Source organism: Lethenteron reissneri, chromosome 51, assembly GCF_015708825.2.
Source record: "Lethenteron reissneri isolate LAM-NWPU_2019-01 chromosome 51, ASM1570882v1, whole genome shotgun sequence".
Taxonomy (NCBI): Eukaryota; Metazoa; Chordata; class Hyperoartia; order Petromyzontiformes; family Petromyzontidae; genus Lethenteron; species Lethenteron reissneri.
In genome coordinates this window covers 7,019,095-7,037,647 of record NC_083829.1, presented here as the reverse complement: position 1 = coordinate 7,037,647, position 18,553 = coordinate 7,019,095, and the positions used below count along the sequence as shown (strand labels likewise).

At 52.5% G+C, this 18,553-nt stretch overlaps 1 protein-coding gene across 3 annotated transcripts in view; it reads left to right on the top strand.

Moving 5' to 3' along the window:
* LOC133355410 (uncharacterized) overlaps positions 1-18,553 on the top strand; it is a 76,909-nt gene that overhangs the window by 47,067 nt on the left and 11,289 nt on the right. For 2 of the 3 annotated variants that reach the window (XM_061572692.1, XM_061572690.1), the window contains exons 8-20: positions 49-136; positions 642-748; positions 1,473-1,564; positions 4,900-4,989; positions 5,654-5,899; positions 6,692-6,819; positions 7,181-7,392; positions 8,526-8,629; positions 9,971-11,931; positions 12,513-14,389; positions 14,846-14,932; positions 16,772-16,857; positions 17,787-18,012. In XM_061572692.1, coding sequence (XP_061428676.1) covers positions 49-136; positions 642-748; positions 1,473-1,564; positions 4,900-4,989; positions 5,654-5,899; positions 6,692-6,819; positions 7,181-7,392; positions 8,526-8,629; positions 9,971-11,931; positions 12,513-14,389; positions 14,846-14,932; positions 16,772-16,857; positions 17,787-18,012 — 5,304 coding nt within the window. The remainder of the gene's footprint in view (positions 1-48; positions 137-641; positions 749-1,472; positions 1,565-4,899; positions 4,990-5,653; positions 5,900-6,691; positions 6,820-7,180; positions 7,393-8,525; positions 8,630-9,970; positions 11,932-12,512; positions 14,390-14,845; positions 14,933-16,771; positions 16,858-17,786; positions 18,013-18,553) is intronic. The other variant, XM_061572691.1, reaches the window with a different exon arrangement.

The following is an 18,553-nucleotide window of genomic DNA, read 5'->3' as shown; positions in this document are numbered from 1 at the left end:
TAAGCTATACGGGGGGATCTTTGTCTGTCTTTGTGTGTGTGCGTACAGGCTGGATCCACGCGGTGCTCACGCCATACGACTGCATTGCCTTTGGGGGAAACTTCCTGCACAGCCTTAATGTGGAGATGCAAATCAGGTTGGGACAATGCGGCGGTGCTTTGAGCCGACTCTATGGCCCCCACCCCACACCCCCCTTCTTCTGTTCCCCCTGCCATTACGCCTCGTCACCTGCGTATTGCACTCCAGCCTCGTCTGTTAGGGCTACGCGGAAGCGCATGTCTCCTGCTGAAATCGCCGCGTTTCACGTGTCACTGCAGTTAATCAACCCCGCTGCGGTGTGCCTGGCCTTGTGTTGGGATTTAATGGGATTTTTACATTGGGGGGTTCATTATTATACAATTTAAAATACAAGCTTCAAGGTTGGTCTTGCCAAATTCCCAGAATGCCATGCCACATATATATTGGAACTGAATACACACAGAATACTTATCGTTAGTGTTCAAATGTCTAGCACAATCATCACTTCACATCCACTGGCAGTGGCATGAGTGGGCAATTTGAGGGGTGCACCACCTTTACCCTCCATATAAAATAAAACTTGCACTTCAAGTATGTGTGGTATTGTGCTCTTTTGTTTGCAGGGCATATGACATCGAGACGAGGCTAAAGACACCAGAGGTGTTCAAGTTCCCGAACTTCGAGTCGATGTGCTGGTATGCCGGCAAGAGCCTCCTGGAGATGCTGAAAGGTACCGAGAGTGCAATGGAGCATGTTTGCCTCCCCCCTCCTCCACTCCACCCCAGCCTTTATCTAGCGAGACGGTTCCCAATACACCGAGCAGGTCGGAATCGGTCAAGATATTCCAGAACTGTTCTCACAACCCAATTTAACAAGATGCTCAATTTGGTTGTGAGGTTTGTTCTTCAACTTACCGGTCAGACAAGATGATAATAATTGGCGCGTCGTTAAATGCTCGTACGAGCACATTTTATTTGTTTTGTCGCATGTAGGAGGGTTGCGTTTTGGCCAGATCGTTACAACGTGGCCTATCCCAAAAATCTATTCTGAATTGTAACATTGGCTACAAAAACCTATTTTGGGCTAAGTCTGACATTTCCCCACCATCCTGATCGGTTTAGGTCAGAACAGAACCCATAATGGGGGAGGAAGAACGATGCGCCATTCCGAATCGCGAGTGCCAGTGTTGTGACCATTGCTTGCCTGGCCGTTTATACATGTGTGTGGATTTGTGTACGTGCAGGGGTAGTGTAGCGGTTAACGTGCTGCACTGCGAATCTAGCAACCGGAGTTGACACAGTTCAGATGATTATCTGAACTCGATCTCAAATCAGTATCTGGTGCGGTGTGTAAACATCACCACTGGGGAGACAAAGGCGGCCGAGCGTGTCCTGTCCCAACAGTCGGTTAATGCTATACGGGGGATCTTTGTATTTGTGTGTGTGTGCGTGCAGAGATGCGCGAAGACGGCGACTGCCCGCGAACCCACGTCATGCAGGGGGCTCGCTCCCTGCTCCACGCCTTCCGCGCGTGGACTCAGAAGGAGGTGAGCCTCGCGGCACCCGCCCCGTTCGGCTCCCAGCGATGGGGCTAGTTCGGAGTTTTGTCCCGGTCCTTGGCTCATGACAGCTCCTCCCGAGCCGAATGGCATTGGGCTGAGACTTAACCTCGCTCTCTACTCCACTTCCTTCACTTTCCCCACCCTTATATATCTGTGCCAAAGTTAGGGTAAGAATTTGCATGTTTAGGGTGCTTGCTTAATTGCCTCAGCAACTCAAAGCGCCATACATCACATCTCTTCTCAACCATTTCAATTCTTAGGTGTAATTTAGCCGAGGTGACCTAGGGGGTTGACGGGGGGGGGCATGGGGGGGACCCCTCTGCCCCCTCTCAGTGGCAGCGGGGTCCCTATGCTGCACAAGGTGAACAACAGCATTGTGCTGCTTAGTGGGTATTAGCCTGCCATTAGGGGGTGACATTGCTGTTGGTTTTTCAAGTTAAGCAAATTGCAAGTAGTTCTCTGATATTGAACAAATTTGGACCACAACACTGGCACAAGTGTGGCTTACTCATTTTCAAATAACATCACAGGATCGTTAGCTTTCGCAGTGAAACAGACAGTGCGTAGTAGTTCATGGTTCAGCAGTTCCACTGCTGGATCATTTTCTCCGCCTGAGGACGACCGCTTGTGTTGCGATCGAAACGTCGTGATATATTATTTTTTCTACCTACGGGACTTTACCGAGAGAACCAAAGAATATAGTTTATGTTTAACACACCGGCAGTATTAACCAGGACAATCACGGGGCTTGAACCGCGGACCTCTTAATAACGACCGGCAAATGCACAGACCGCTCGACCATGTCATCACCCCGAACGTAATTTGTTACTCAATGTTTGTTATTAAGCATTATTGGACCTGTGTTAACACCGAACGTGTGAGGATACACTGCAGTAAACGCGTACGTATATCAGGTGCACCACAAACACAACTTTTCATCAGTGGCTCTCTACCCCGTGATGGCTCTGCTTGTAACATGCTGCTACTCCTGCTACTGTGCTTACACTGTCCCTTACGCTCACCTTGCCCTTTGCAAATGCTGAACTCTGCTTTCTTCTCCCCTTTACACCAACCCCTGCTGCCTATCTGAACCGCAAACCTGACCTCAACGCGCTTTACCTAACACTGCCTTTTTCTATTTTCACAATCTTTTAGGCTGCAGCTAAGGCGCACAAGCATAACATTTCTTATTTTTTATATTCTTTCAAATGTTACCGTAGCCATGTTATCTCTGAACATGTGAGGAAAAACTGCGATAAGCGTATGTATTTCAAAATGCACAACGAACGCAAACTTTCACACCTCGAATTCCGCGTTTTGAAAATCGAGTTTGTCGGTCCGTGTGTAAAATGTGTGTGGTTGCTGCCAAATAGCGACACTTACGATATGTCATACAGAAGAAAGTGTGAGTATCATATGGATATCATGCAGTGAATATCGTTGAACATTTTTCTTTTGAAATGTTTTTTTGTCGATAAAAATGTTTCTGAAATAGCAAACAGGTTTTTTTTTTAATGATACATTAATAGCTATTACCTGTGAAGTTAGTGCTTTGTAAAGCGTATTATAATTGAGGGTATGGCGATGATACGATGTCATCATATTCGTAATTCGTTTATTCATTTCCCTGTGTGCTTTAAGTTTCTAAGCTTGATAGATTTAAAAGCTGCAATTAATAGAAAGCTTCTGTCTTGTAATCTGTGGCTGAAGACCCTTCAAGGACGCTTCATGTGTTCATGTGTACTGGAATTTAGAGCACAGCTCATCAGAAATGTCTTTAATGCAAAATACACAAACTGTGGTAATCGTCACATTGCGAATGTTGCACGCATATTGTGGCAAATAATTTAAACCCTAGTCCCCCGTGTGTACTGCGAGTATGAGCGCCCGTGCACAGTGGAAATCTAAACCGTGGCGCATTGATTGGAACGCATGGCTTGTGATCGGAAGGTCGCAAGTTCAGGGGTTGTTGACAGCGCTTCATCCTTCTGGAGTTGATCAACTCGGCAACCCTTTTGCTTGGTGGGGGGGGGGGGGGGGGGGGGAGGGAAATTTGCAGTGGTTGTTCTGTGGGTATGCTCGCCCTCGCCAAAAGAATGTGGAATTTCCACCACCGGTTCGGGGCCACGAACTGGAACCGAGCGGCACCCAACGGTCATTCGAGCTGGAAACCACTTGGGTGGACCTTGACCCGCATTGGGGAAGATATAAAGCATACGGGGGGGAGGGAGGGGGAGAATGGGCACCGGACGCATATAACGAGTGGGCATGTAACGATCAGGTGGTTACCGTCAGTACCCAACCATTGCGTTGGCAGTGTAATGATAGGGAACATTTGATTCGTGCAAGTTTTTTGTTAATTCGGTTATTACTTTAGCCGGTATTGGTCGCAGTGAAATATACGGGAACAAAGAAGGCAGACAGCATGGATGAGACGTCCTGTGTTTGTTGTCACGCTATACAGGCTATATAGTATGAACTATCAATATGACAGGACAGATGTGACTACAGACGGGTAGTAAAATTCTTGCAGACAAGACGGTACAAATGAGTCCATAAAGTGAGACCATACAGACAGTACAAGTAACAAATAGTGAATGATATTGCACAGACAAAAGGGTACACATGATCCAAACAAAAGGGTAGAGGGGGGAGACTCAACATATGACGCCGTTCAAACAGTAAGAATGAGTCCGTAGAGATGAGACTACAAATGGGACCGTACGGACAGTACAAACAATACATTACATATGGGTCTAACAGTATGGACTTTACAAATGAGACAGAAAAAAACGCTACGCTACAAATACGACTGTTTATATGAGCCCCATAGAGTAGGCGACCAATTCCGAAATCCAACTGCGATTCCAAGACTTAACGATGGATTAACTTGATCATGATAATTGTTTTTTTACTCTTCTATCTGGCAAAAAAACTGACACCTTTTTTACAAGCAGTCATGTTTGCATACACCACAATACCTGCAGTCATAATGCAAACAAAAAACATAACTTTGATAATGTATGCACTGTCCTTGAAGTTGATTGGTCCACACCCGAGACAGCTTTCCTTAGAGCCTAGTCTCACATGGGTTGGACCAGATGACGCCAAAAGGCGCACAACTCAAAAAAGGTGTCAGTTTTGTTGCCAGATAGAAGGGTAAAAAACCAATTATCATATTTTTTTACTGGCAAATGAGGTTCCAGTGGTGTAAATAACTTGATCACGTTAGGAGGAGGAGGACTTGATCGTTACATGCCCACGGGACGTAGCAGAGCGGTGCACGAGTGACATTACGCGTTGTTGGCGTGCGCCGGCAGAACGTGGAGCAGCACGAGCGCGAGATCCCGGACAACCTGCGGCCGGGACAGCTCATCAAGGAGCTCGGCAAAGAGCTGCAGCTGGGGGAGGTGGGTCCGTCCGTCCGTCCGCCCGTTAGCTCGCTTGTGCACAGAGACGCGGTATTTACCGGGAAAATAAATTGGTGCTGTTTTATTTTGTTTCGTAAATGACAAAAGCTCAACACGTTGGCCAGTAACACAAGGCCCTAACGGGATAATAAATGCAATTAGCGGATAACGTTTTTGGTGCAGTCCTTCTTCATGGGTGAGGTATGAATATAGACCATTGCCCGAATGTATACTAAACCAGCCAGCATAATGCAGGTTGTTACAGGTTGCTGCGGGGCGATGTTGTACTGGATGGAGCAGGGCTACATCTGTGCGCTCCACTTTTATGAGCCCGCACTGACCAGCGTGGTGGTGAAATGGGGTCAAATAACCCCAACAAACGACCTGCATGGCGTGGGGAAGAGGTCCTCATCCACAAGTGGATTGACTAAACGGCTGTACCACGTACAGTCTACCTGCTTTGACCAAACCCCTACTTTCTGAACCATGTTGCTGGATAATATTGGCCTGGAAATCCAATAGGCTCATGGACTAATATATACATCATTTCTCGGTGGGCACACACAACGGAATTCTGCATATATTGTTTAAACCCTTCAAATGTTAAATGGCAACCATGGCGCTAACGGCTCGCACGCGCTGCCTGTTGCGGTTGCGCCAACAGGTGAAGGTGCCCCGGAAGCCATGTCGCCAGTTAACGAGCACGGGCGAAGGGCGGAGGGCGGTGCTCAGCAGGACCGCCGCCGGGAATCGGCGCGAGAGGGAGCGCGAGCGCTGCGGCGCCGGCGGCCGGAGGAAGGCGAAAAAGAAGACGACGAAGGAGAAGGTGAAGGTGATCCCCAACCTCGACATCTTGGAGCTGCACACCAAGGAGACGCTCAGGAAGATGGTCATACCCAAGAAGGAGAAGGTGAGACATTGGACCAGGGGTCAAGCAACCTGCGGTTCCGGAGCCGCATGCGGCTCTTTCTTTACCGCTTCCTGACGTTGTTCACGTGCATTGCGGCTCTTGAAATATTGAGGTTTTTTTTTACCGAATAAAAAAAAAAATGGCTCGTTATTTTGCTTGCCAACCTTTTCCTTGGAAAGACACTGGACTGAAGTGCCTTAACCCTAGGCGCCTGTCTGAATGAAGTAACCTCCACCTGCATTTCACTTCTCGAAAAGAGTGAGGCATCCTGGGTAGCGGGCTAGGAAAGTGAGGTAGTGCAGTTCACTTCTCGAAAAGAGTGAGGTGGTATCCTGGGTAGCGGGCTAGGAAAGTGAGGTAGTGCAGTTCACTTCTCGAAAAGAGTGAGGTGGTATCCTGAGTAGCGGGCTAGGGAAATGAGGTGCAGTCTGCCCCCAAACTCTTCTCGGCACCACGTTCAGAGGCCTGCATGAATTTGCCTAAGTATGGAATAAAGAATGATTTAGCCGATGAGCTACACCAGCTACAAAACGTGTGTTTTAAGCATAAGATCTAATGGGCTTAATGACATCACCGCTGATTGTCTCTGTGCCACACTGGGCGTGGACTGCAGTGAGTTTTGGAGGCCAGATGCCTGGTGCTTTAAAATTGCTGCCGATTGAAAAAAGTTGGTTTTAAAAAATATTTTATCAAATGAATTTAAAAACTCAGCTGACCCCCCCCCTCCTCCTGTGCCACCCCCTTCTACATCCCTCCCCACTCCCAACCCTGCACCGGCGGCAACGGCAACAGGACGACGTGCCGAGCTCGCTGCTCCGCGTCGTGTGGAGTCGTCCCGGCGAGCTGGCCATGATTGAGCCAGAACTCCGCACGCCGGAAGCTCGTCTCTCCTTCGTGCTGGCCAACGGCAATGCGAACAGGTGAGCGCCGACTTATCACCTCCTACGTGGTGATTTGATGGATTATCATCACCTACTTTTCCATGGAAAGCATGAAAGACAACAGAGCAGGTTTACAACTTTGTGTTGAGTTCGGAAAGCCATTCGATGGTGCCTGTGGTTAACCAGGTGGACTTCGTTTGTTTCTCCAGCAAAATCAAAGGCACTTGTTGGGCAAGCATAAATTAAGCTTAGATCAAACCGGAAATCTCGTGGGAGTTAGGAAGTGACGCTTCCACTGTTGATTTGTCAGAAGTGGTCAGTGTCGCTGAATGATTTGCGTGAATCTCAATTGCGCACCAATCGACGTTCGCCTTTCCCCCCCGCCTCGCCGTACCGACAGTGGCTGCGAAGGGCGTTTGCCATGTAAGCGCAAGTGCGTCCCGGACAAGACGCGCATGTCGGCACCGGGCTCCACTCCGCCGGCGGGTGGCGGTGCAGGCGGCAGGGACGCGTACACGTACGACTCGGACGAGGGCGCCACCACGCGAGCCGGCGTTGGCGCGTCGCCGGCGCACAGAGCCAAGAGGAGCGACACGGAGCCCGCCGAGCGCGGTACGTGTGGTCTCGCGTCACGCACATGATTCGTCATCGACCGTGGTCAGTCCATTGCTGGTTCAAGCCCCCAACCCCCCCCAAACTGCCGCCATCTCTCATGCTCGTGCGCACACATCATCATCGTCATCATCAATCAGAGTATCATTGTCAATTGGTTATGATCAATCAACTGCTTGATGAAGGCCTCATTCCATCTCCTTTCGGTGGACATGCATTCCCTCCCTTTGCAGGAAGTTGTTTGCTGATCTAGTTCTCGTTTGCAGTGTTCTTATTTTAGTCTAAACAGGATTTTCCAGATGCTTGGGTTTTCCTTCGGCAACCTGTGGTAAGGCTATTTTAGGAAGAATGGTTAAGTACAGTTTCCAAATTTGTAAAACTTGAGAATGTTTCATAAATGCTAAATTTGGGCTGTGACATTAACACCCTGTTATATACAAATATCAGTGGGTTTTTATTTTAACTTTGGTAAAAATTTCACAATTCATCATAACCACACTTGATCAAGTTAAGGAACGCTCAAGCTGTATCGATGTGTTCATTTTTGTTTTTGTAGATTGTGTCCTGCTCAGAAGCAGGAGGAAGCAGTGCTGTGTTTGGCCATAAGTGTGTGCATGTGTGTACGCGTGTTTCTGTGCTACGATCCATCTAACCTGAGTGGGATTCCCACTCGGTCAACAACAGTGACTAATTTCTGAACGGGTCCTGGGCCTCCCCTAGATTGCTGTGGTTTGTAGATATCAATCACTGTTGCGGTGTGTAAATATCGATCATTGTGGAGGCAAAGGTCGTGTTCTAGCCACACCACCCACACCACCCCCACCACCCTTATAGTGCAAACCACACCGCTCTTGTTGATCACCAACAGCACTTGCCCCAACATTATTAAAATGTACGCGGGGGAGCTTTATCTTTTTGAGCGTGAGCAGACGTGAGCGCACGCGTGTGTGGGGGTGTGTTTGGCCGTCGGCGAGTGCGTCCCTGTGTGTGTGTGTGTGGGCGTGCCCGTGCGTGTGTGTATGTGTGCGCCCAGCTGGGCACGGCCCAGTTGGTTGCTCCCAAAACCGCGCACGTGCGCGTTGGCACGTTGTGAGCATCGCGGTCGCTGACGTGCGCTCCCATCTGCCCCACAGCTGCTCTGGGGGCGGCCGTGAAGACGGAAGGAAGTGACGGACCTCGCGCGCCCAGCCCCGCTGCCTCGCCACGCCACCCCACCTCCTCCGGCGCACCCTCCCGGGTTAGCGCTGCCCAGCCAAGCACTCCCAACACCGCATCCCCTCCCCCTCCACCCACACACACAGGGAGAGGATGGTTCCTTTGTCTTGATTTTAATGCACGTGACGACAGTTGGGGAAATGTGTCGAGAGTCATTGTGATACCATTTCTAATCATAAGCTTAGAAGTGAGGTATGCGCTGACCTAATTCTTTCCAGAAAAGTCTTTGTTTCCACCAATTATATTCTATTTGGGCTTATTGATGTTATGTCACGGGTATAAGAAGTCTGCCATGAGACAAAGACGTTTACAATGCTCCTGGTTATATAATGACCTTTGAAATTAGATATTGCAGATCTTCTTCTGTGAACCTTTCATGTCCTTCTCGCCTACACTAGGCTCTGCACCCTCTCGCTTGTCTTGTCACATGACAAACCAAAGTTTAGGCGTCTTTAGAGCAAGATATATGCCAATTAAGTGAAAATAATATTTTATGTGTTGCCTTTTTTCCTATTCTGTGACTGGACTGAGGCTCTCAACTCTATGCTTGATGGGGTGAAACGCGCGAGGTTGAAACCCATTGTTCGTCATATGCCATTGTCTATCCGCTGCTGGATGTTGATCTCCCCATTTTCCCTCTATCACTCAGTCCTTTAATACCACAGTATCAACGAATACCAGAATTATACACAATGTGATTTGTGATGTCTTGGTGGATGTTTTTACATCTGTCAATGGATATCATGGGCATTTTTTTTGGGCAGTATTTTCTTTAAGCCCCCAAACTGTGGACCAGTTTATAATTCTCATTTGCAAGTTGCACCATGCGGATCACACACTCCTGATGAGACTTGCTGGAATGTCGGTTCACAAGACCAATTTGACTGCTGGACCCGAATGCTATGTAATGGTTGAGTGTTGAAAACAAGAAAGTCAAACATAAACAACGTTGGAAAATCGCATTGAGCGCCGTTCCTAGAGTGGCCTGCTGGGGGCACTAGAATCGCTAGCGGTCAATTATCCAAATACTCTGGAATGTAAACTCCCATGTAGCTCGGATATTCTAATTTGTACTTGAACTCGCTGATTTGTTTCCGGATTATACCACGCATTGTTCATATGTACAGCGCGCATTATAACCGGAAAATACATCGCAGCTATACGGCACAACCGCAAAGACAGTAGCTTCTTATTTCTCATCTCGGTTGTAAAACGGACACTCGTGCGTCTGCTCATCACAAACACCACGGCCCAGGCTGCCTCACCGCCAGCAGACCGTGCTCAGCCCTCGCACAGTGCGGCCTTTTCTTTCGCCGTCAAGGTTTGGCACGCAAACTGATTGGCTCCCTTTCCCCCGCCGCAGGATCCTGACGGCAGCCGGGACGAGCGTGTCAAAGGGCGACTCTGCGTGGTCGTTGTCAAGAAGGAGAGGGAGGCGTCGCCCGACACCAAGGAGGCGGCGGCCGCGCCGGCGCTGGCCAAGCCACGGGGCGAAGTGAAGGCGCGCGTGCAGGAGTTCCCGCAGGGCTCCTTCCGCATCAAGATCGAGGCGGCGGAGAAGTCGAAGGGCAAGGAGTGCTCGCGGCCGATCTTCTCCATCAAGAAGGAGGGCTGCGGGCGGCGTAGCGGCAGCGGGGACCAGCGTGGCCGGGAGCCGCCCCAGCAGGGACCGCTGCGCATCAAGATCGAGAGGCGCGACAGGTCGGAGGGTGCGGAGCCCGTCATCAAGGAGTGCCCGCGCGTCGCAGAGGTCAAGGCCGGTGGCGGCAGTGGTGGTGGTTCACGGGAGAAAGACGCAGGGCCGCGTGGAGAGAAGGAGCGATGCAAGACCGCCGATAGGGATGCCTGCGGCGAGGGAGTCCGGGTGAAGCTGAAGATCAAGGAGCATGTGACGAGGCCCGAGTCGGAGCGAGAGGACTGCCCGTCGAGAGGCCACGTCCAGCCAAAGAAGGAAGGTGGCAACAGCGGTGACTGTAACAACCCGAAGGTGAAGGAGTCGAGCAGTAGCAGCAGCAACAGCAGGCAGAAGGTGGATGGCGAAGCAAGGTCCCAAGGCTTAGTACACGTGGAAGAGAAGGCCAAGCACAACGAACAGCGGGTGATGGTGCCCTCCAGTGTTGGCGAGCTATCGCATGGCAAGGAGCACCGGCAGCAGCTCTTTGCGGAGGGCAAGGCGGGCCAGGAGTCCCCCAGCAAGGACCTCAGGAAAGATCCCAATGCCCCCAGGCAGCAGCTGAAAGAAACGGTGGCAGCAGCCGCAGTGGCGACGCACGTCAAAACGGACAGCGGGCAGTGCCGGGCGGGAGAGAAGCGGCTTCACCAGAGCCAGTCCGGCCCTACCGAGGGACGACGGGCTGAACCGAAGACGGGCAGCACGGAGAACATGCAGAAGGTTCCACCCTTGAAGGAGCAGGCGCAGCAGGCACAGCAGGGGGCAGGAGAACCCAGGATTAAGGGTGGTGGGGACAGGGGAGAGGTGCAAAAGAATGGGTTGAATGTGTTGAAGCAAAAGTCGTCTGAGAATGGGGTTAAGATTGATGCGAGGCAGCCACAGCAGCAGGGACCGCAGCATCAGCAGCACAAACGCCCTCAACAGCAGCAACAGCCTGAACAGCAGCAGCAACTACATCACGCTCAGCAGCAACAGCAGCAGCAACAATACAAACACCCTCAAGAGCAGCAGCAGCAGCAGCACAAACATCCCCAACAGCAACAGCTTCATCAGCAACACAAACATCTTCAAGAGCAGCAGCAACCCAAACACCCAAGACAGCAACAGCAGCATCATCAGCAGCAGCAGCAGCAGCCCCGGCAACATCCTGCACGTCCGGCCTTGTGGCTCGACATCAGGACAGAACAGAAGCCAGCGGACAAGGGCCATTCGGCAGTGAGCGATGGCGTCAGCGCGGTCAACAAGCGGCACGTCCAGGAGCTCTGGCCTGGCCAGTCGTGGCTGGAGACACAGGTTATGGACAAGCCGCAGCAGCGATTTCACCAGCCGCAGCTTCAGCAGCAGCCGCAGCAGCAGCAGCTTTTACACCAGCAGCAGCCATTCCAGCATCAGCAACCAAACCAGCAGCACACGGCTAATGCTTGCCTACCGGATGCGGCAACTGCTCGCTCCCGACAGCGCTCCGGCGAGGAGCACCTCGCGAAATGGATGCCGGGCGCCGAACCTGGGAATTCTGCATTTGGCGGTGGCGGTGACAGCCTGCTGGAGCAGCTAAGGGCGGTTTGTCAACAGGTTGGCGGACAGCAGGGGCCGGCTCGCAGGGCGGAGAGGAGGCCCAGCGAGCAGACGGGCGCCGTCTGCAGCGTGATCAGGTAAGCCCAGCGGGGCAATAATATTCAGAGTTAGGGGGGCAATAATACTAAGTGGGCTAGACCGTGGCGCAGTAGGGTTTAGCACAGAGTGCTATGTATTTTTTTTTTTAAATCAAGAGTTGTGCGCATATCTCCAGGGTGGGTGTACTGATCTAGTGATGAGCATTACTCAATTGGAATATACATAGCAATCATCGCCGCCTCAGAGCACTTGACAGTAGCCATGAGACTCGGTGAGGGTTTGCTAGGTCAACGAGCGTACGGTAATGAGAATTAGCTCACTGCGCTGTGAACCCACAAACTTTTGTTCGATTTCCAACATCGATGGCGAGTGATATTCAGCCCAACCTGAGCATCGTAGTGAAGTATGGTCAAACAACCGTATGATTGACATGGCGTCGAGAGGATCTTCGTCCAGCAATGGATCGACAAAGCGCCGTACGGATAATTATTCTTCTCGCGTGCACGATGTTATTTATCTTCTACTGTTTGTTTATACATTTGAATCGATGCAGGGTCGCACGTATAGTCATGCGTATTGTCACGTTAACACGTGTTTTTGTTTGACCTCCTCCGGACAGGGCCACACCTACCTCTCCCAACGTCGATGCAATCCAGGGCATGCTCGCCATGGTCAACATGCCCATGGGCCCCATTGGACAGGCGGCCACGCACACGGCGCCGCACGGCCCATTGTCCCCGCCGCCTCTCGCCCCCGGCCGCCTCCCGATATCCCTACCACCCGCGGGCCGCTCCTCGCACGCCAGTGCACAGTCTGTTCCCGCCGGCGCCCACGTCACCTCGCCGTCCCGGAGGCACGGAGGCCCTGCGGCGCCGCCGTTTCTCGGTGCATCCTCGCGACCGGAGATCCACCGAGCCACGTCGCCGCCCCCGCCGCTTACCCTGCGCGCCATCTCCCCGCCGCTGACGCCGGGCGGCCATGCGTCGTCTCGGCCCTCGACGCCGGCGGGACACGTGCGCTCGCCGCCGGGGTCGCCAGGGGAACACGCATCCTCGCGACCGCCGACCCCCGGCGCCCAGGAGACTTCGCGACCCCCGACCCCCGGTGGGCAGGAAGTATCGCCGCCGCCGACTCCAGGGCGCCAGGTGGCCTCGTCGCCACCGCCCGTGCCGTCTCTTTCCGTGGGGACGAGCGTGATAGCGCGACCGCCCCCCAGCTGGGAGAATGTTGCATTGCAGCAGCAGCATCACCAGCAGCAGCAGAATCACCAGCATCACCAGCAGCAGCATAATAGCCAGCAGCAGCATCGCCAGCAGCAACATCACCAGCAGCAGCAACATCACCAGCAGCAGCAACAACACCAGCAGCAGCAACAACACCAGCAGCAGCAACAACACCAGCAGCAGCAACAACACCAGCAGCAGCAACAACACCAGCAGCAGCAACAACACCTGCAGCAGCAGCAACACCTGCAGCAGCAGCAACACCTGCAGCAGCAGCAACACCAGCAGCAACACCACCAGCAACACCACCAGCAGCAACACCACCAGCAACACCACCAGCAGCACCACCAGCAGCACCACCAGCAGCAACGTGTAAGTCAGGCGTCACCCTGGCTTCCAGCGCGATCGAACTTGCATGACGACTCCTACAACAGCCGCGTGAACCCCAAATCGATGCCCTTCCGCGATACCGAGGGCGCTGCCTCAATGGGTGTTACGCAGACGGCGGTCATCGACAGCCGTACGGCGCCCTGGTGCCCTCCCCACGAGCAGCGAGTGGGGCCATTGCCTTCCGAGTCAGGCGGCTACTCCTACGCCCACACGCGCTACTCAACGGCGGACTGCCTCACCAGCGCCTTGTACGCACCGTTGCCGGCGGACGGCGGGCTGGCCTCACGTCCTGGCGACAACCTGCCCCTGGCTCAACGGCAGAACTCGGTGGTGACGGCAGCCAGGACCGTGATCTTTGAGGCGCCAGCGGTCTCGCGGGCGCCAAATGGTCACGTTGTCCATGGCGACAGCAGCAGCACCATCTCACCCTACGCTAACCGCATGCTGGCAGGGTACTACGGCCCGTACGGTGGCAGCGGTGCCGCTATCGAGAGGCACCCAGCGCCGGAGAGGTGTGCTACAGCGCAGCCTCCGCCACTCGGCTCGTGCAGGGCACCGCTCCCGGTGCCAGGAGGGCACCCGCTGGCTACTTACCACGGCGCTGGCGCCAGACCCGTGCCATCGTACCACCCACCACCGCCGCGAGCCGGCGCGCCAAGACAGGCGATATCCGGCCGCCCCCCCGGGAGCTTTGACGGCCGCGCGCTAGGCCGTGTAGCCCCGCCGCCCTCCACCCTGTACGACAGCCGCGTGGCCGTGCGTCCCCCGGTCTCCACGGCGCCGGAAGAGAAGGTCCCGAGCCCGCCGCTGCTGCTGAGGGGACTGTTTGACGTGGGGGAGAAAACGAGGATGAAGCACAGCCAGTCGTTGGAATCTGCCTACAGTAAGAATCCTCACTTTTGTCGCACGTTTATGCCATGATCACGAGCTGCTGGATGTTCTGCTGCTGGTCTTGCAACTCCATCGCACGAAGCAGTAGTTGAAACTATGGGCATGGTTCCCTACGCCAGTTTCCCAAAGATCACTGGAGCAAAACCTGCCCAAAGAAAAGTTACGTGGCCTTGCTCATCGTACAAGGAATGATTGAGATTCTTTACAACAATATTTGGTTTTAAAAGGCTTGTGCTGTTTCTGACAGTAAAATAATAACAAATAATCGGGATTGGGCAAAACTTTGCCAACTTTTTATCCATCCAGGCAACTAGAGAACTCAGCCTTGGTGTTTCTAACCGAAGCACTTCGAAGTGAAAACACTTATGAGAAATGAATGAACGCGTGTTTTCGGCTGACGATCTCTTTGTTCCTTCCCCTCTCTTGTCGTTTGTGTTTTCTGCACAAGTGTTCTCCTCTTCTGACTCTGAAGAGGACGAGCCGAAGTTGATGATCAGTGAGACGCTGTCGCGGGAAGACACGTGGATGCCGAGAGGTAGCGATAGCTCACGGCCATTTTGCCCTCTCTGAATCCGCACATTGCTCACCCAAAATCCTGTGCCACCACTGCTGTACTCCGTTATTCGAAGTTGAAAGCAAGCGCTCTGAACGTGTCTGTGTTTGTAGTTTTTCCCTTGCAGGGCGACTCTTCGGTGAGAGCCACCTGGCACAGCGCTGCTTGTGTGTCTGAGAACGTTACTCTCTCCTCTGAAGCCGCCACCATGCGCTGCTGTCCAAAAACTAAAAATGCAATAACCTCGATTCGGCTCCTCTTGGGCTGTTAGGAACAACGACACGCACAAGTGTGCTGCTCGCGGACGGCAGGAAGGCACGACTCCCATCGTGCCTTGTGTGCATGTCATGTGGCCATTGTCTCTAGGTCGTCAGCTTAAAAGTGAGGTGATGGCGTTAGACCCCTGCTTCCCCACCATTCGTGGACCCACGGGCGACCGTCAATCCTCACGTTTTAAGCGAGCGAACAAAAATTGGTTTTTTTTCCGTGAACAAATCCAATGATCTGCAACGGTTCCATTTCCCATGGGCTTGCAGGGATCATAGTTTGGGTGGGGGGGACCCACTGGTCTAGAAATAAATGTGGTCACATGGTGCGCATGGAAGGCGTGATGAGAGTCGAGCCTGCCTGCTGTTAGTGAGCGGCACACCTTCGCGTGTTGTTCTTTGTGTTTCCAGCCTGCACGCATTCAAACAGTTTCGATGGGTTTCTTCATCATCTACAAATGTGCATTTGAATTCCGCTTGGCTGTGCCGCTCTTCCCAAGCCCGTCCAGAGGGTACAAGGCACCGAAGAAAGCCATCATCGGTTTAATGTCCGGGGGAGAGATGCAGCGTTTGGTAGATGCGGCACGTGCCGTGGAGCTGCCGGGCATCGCCGGGGACCGTCGGCGGCTGCCCGGGAGCGGCCGCCGCGTGTCAGCTTTTAATGCCTCAGTCGGGAGAAACTTGCCAGAGACGGTAACGTCGTCTTCCACTCGCCTCTACCAATCTTGCCACTCGCCGTCGGGAGGGGGGGGAGGGTTAGCGGTGGACTGAGAATTCTGCACTTTCGGAATGTCACTGTTCGCATAGCGATTATTCCAATTGATTTATGTTTAAAGGGTTAAGGCACTGTGTTGTAGATTTTAAGTGAACCGCAATGGCAGATAAAAAATTTTCATTGTAGGACCCGAATCGTCAAAATGACTCGATCCCACAGGGGTGAATCGTCACGTTCCTAATGCCCAGAATGGCCCCAAGCGATCCATAATTCTGGCATTGATATGCGAAGTTATAGGCTTACAATGGGGAAAAGGCTTAATTAGATTGCCTGTGTTTACACACAACAGCCTGATTGATATTGGCTTTTCAATCTTGCCTTGCAAGTCCTCCTAATCAAGGTGAGATTGGTTGCTCATGCAGAGAGTCACAAATAGGACAAAATAAATATTTTTGTAGCTTCTTGTGGACGTTCAATGCATTCTGGTCTCCTCCCACACGCTGAGACTACTCGTTCGTCAACCAATCATCCCTAGAGATTCATAAATTTGGTATGTGCACCGTTCTTACAGTGCAAGGCCATCACGTAGGTGCCATGTTTCACAGACAAATATAGTCGCAGTAGTTTAATAGTCCGGGGATGACGTAGCTACGTGCTTCTACCCGTTAAGGTAATTTACGAGTAATTTTCACATTTTTCTAATGCAAACCTCCCAATGCAGCAGGAGCCAATTGAATATATTGCCTCGAGACCCAAGTCGAAGCGTTTCCTGGATACGTAAATGGGTCTCTTCCGCGGTTGTCACTGGCGGTACATAACGTTGTCGTTTGTCACCACCAGATGAGCTGGAACTGGAAGCGCCGCGCCGCGACTGGTCGCTGCAGGCGGGGCTCAGGACGGCCGAGGCAAAGTGCCGCCTCACCCAGGTGAGAGATCCAGCACCCCCTGCACCTCGCCTGGCTACTATCTCATGATAGCATGGGGGGGGGGGAGGGGGGCATTAACCCCACCCTGCCACTCCCCTAATACCTCCGGGTTGGGGTTATGGGTTCGGAGTTGGGGGTTTTGGGTTTGGGTGAAGGGTTGGTAATTTTTGGTGAAGGGTGGGGTTATGGATTAGCAGTCAGGGTTATGGATTAGGGTGGGGGGTTCTGGGTGAAGGGTTGGGGTTTTCAATGAGGAGTTAGGGGTTAGTGTTTTAGGTTCGTCATTAAGGGTTTGGGTTAGGTGCAGCATTGGAATCTGTGCAGGTACTGGCTGTATACAATATTTAGACTCCAAAATCCGCTTCAGCAGTGGCTGTAAACAATTCAGATTTCTGAACAGCTCCCATAACGCTACCATAATGCTACCACGAGTGATCATCACCCCACTGTCCTGTACCGGAAATTTGACGCTACTCTGCCCTGTGTTGTACCATTGAACCGGAGTTACCACAAGGGGGCGTAAGACTGCCTGGTGATGGAAGAGCAGAGTAGGTGGGGGGGACAGATCGTTCAGTGGTTGGAGAACGGGCAGGCAGATTGTTATTGGCAGTGAGAGAGCACCAAACAAACCAATTTGAGGTTTAAAGTGAAGACTATAACATGTAAACACTGAATAATGCATTCACACATTAATTGAAAGTTTAACTGCTAATTGTTTGTCTAGAGTACAATAGACATCAGTTTGTACAGTGGGCTATACATACCTTTGTCTTAAAAAATCTGAACTCTTCCACAACATGATGGTTTTCCAGAAGTTCTGTTAAAATGTAATCTTTCTGGCGGGGGAAGGGGGAGGGTCACACAAGGTGAATAATACAATTTTGAGCACAGCATAACAACGGGGCACGGTCGCCGCTCCCTCTGCGCAGGAACTGCCGCTGTCACCGCCCGTCAAGAGGCTTCGGCTGTGGGACCCCGACCGCGCACCGTCGGACGGGACGGGTCAAGTTTGCCGGACCGGCGGCGCCGACCGGGAGCGGTCACCAGACTGCGTGGAGGACGACAGCGACTCGTCATCGGCAGGAGGCGGTAGCGGCGGCGCAGCCGATGGCAGGACGGCGCTGCTCACTGGACTGGAGAGCCCCACCGACAGGGGTGAGTGCTGGCGCCGCGTGGGGAATCGGGGTGACCAAGATGGCACCGGTGCACCTTCAGGGCTTTGCTCAAGAGGCTTTGCGTGCTCCTTTGAATGCCGGCGGTGGAAGGAGAACTTGAAGTGAAAAGGGCTCGCTGACGGAAGTGATGACGTTCGAGATTTTAGGCGGATGGAGTTAGAGTTAGGGTTATATGGGCAGGTTGCCTTCGGTTTTTAGGGTTATGGTAGAGCTAATGTTTATGAGGCTAGTTCTATTATGGGGTCGGGGCAGGGTTCATGCCAAAGGCTGGTTAGGGACAGGTTGGCTAGTTTGCTAGGGTTTTGTGTTTCGTAGGCTAGTTGGGTAAGGGGAGATAGGGCTGTTGCCAAGGTCTGTTTGATTAGTTACAATTAGAGACACAGTTAGGGACGGCTTGGGCGAGTTAGTTAGGGTAAGGTCTGGCTAATATGTGTAAGCTAGACAGCTTAGGTGGTAGGGGGAGAGCTGGTGAGGTAGGTCAGGGTCTGGCTGGCTCGTTGTGCGTAGGATAATGGAGGGGG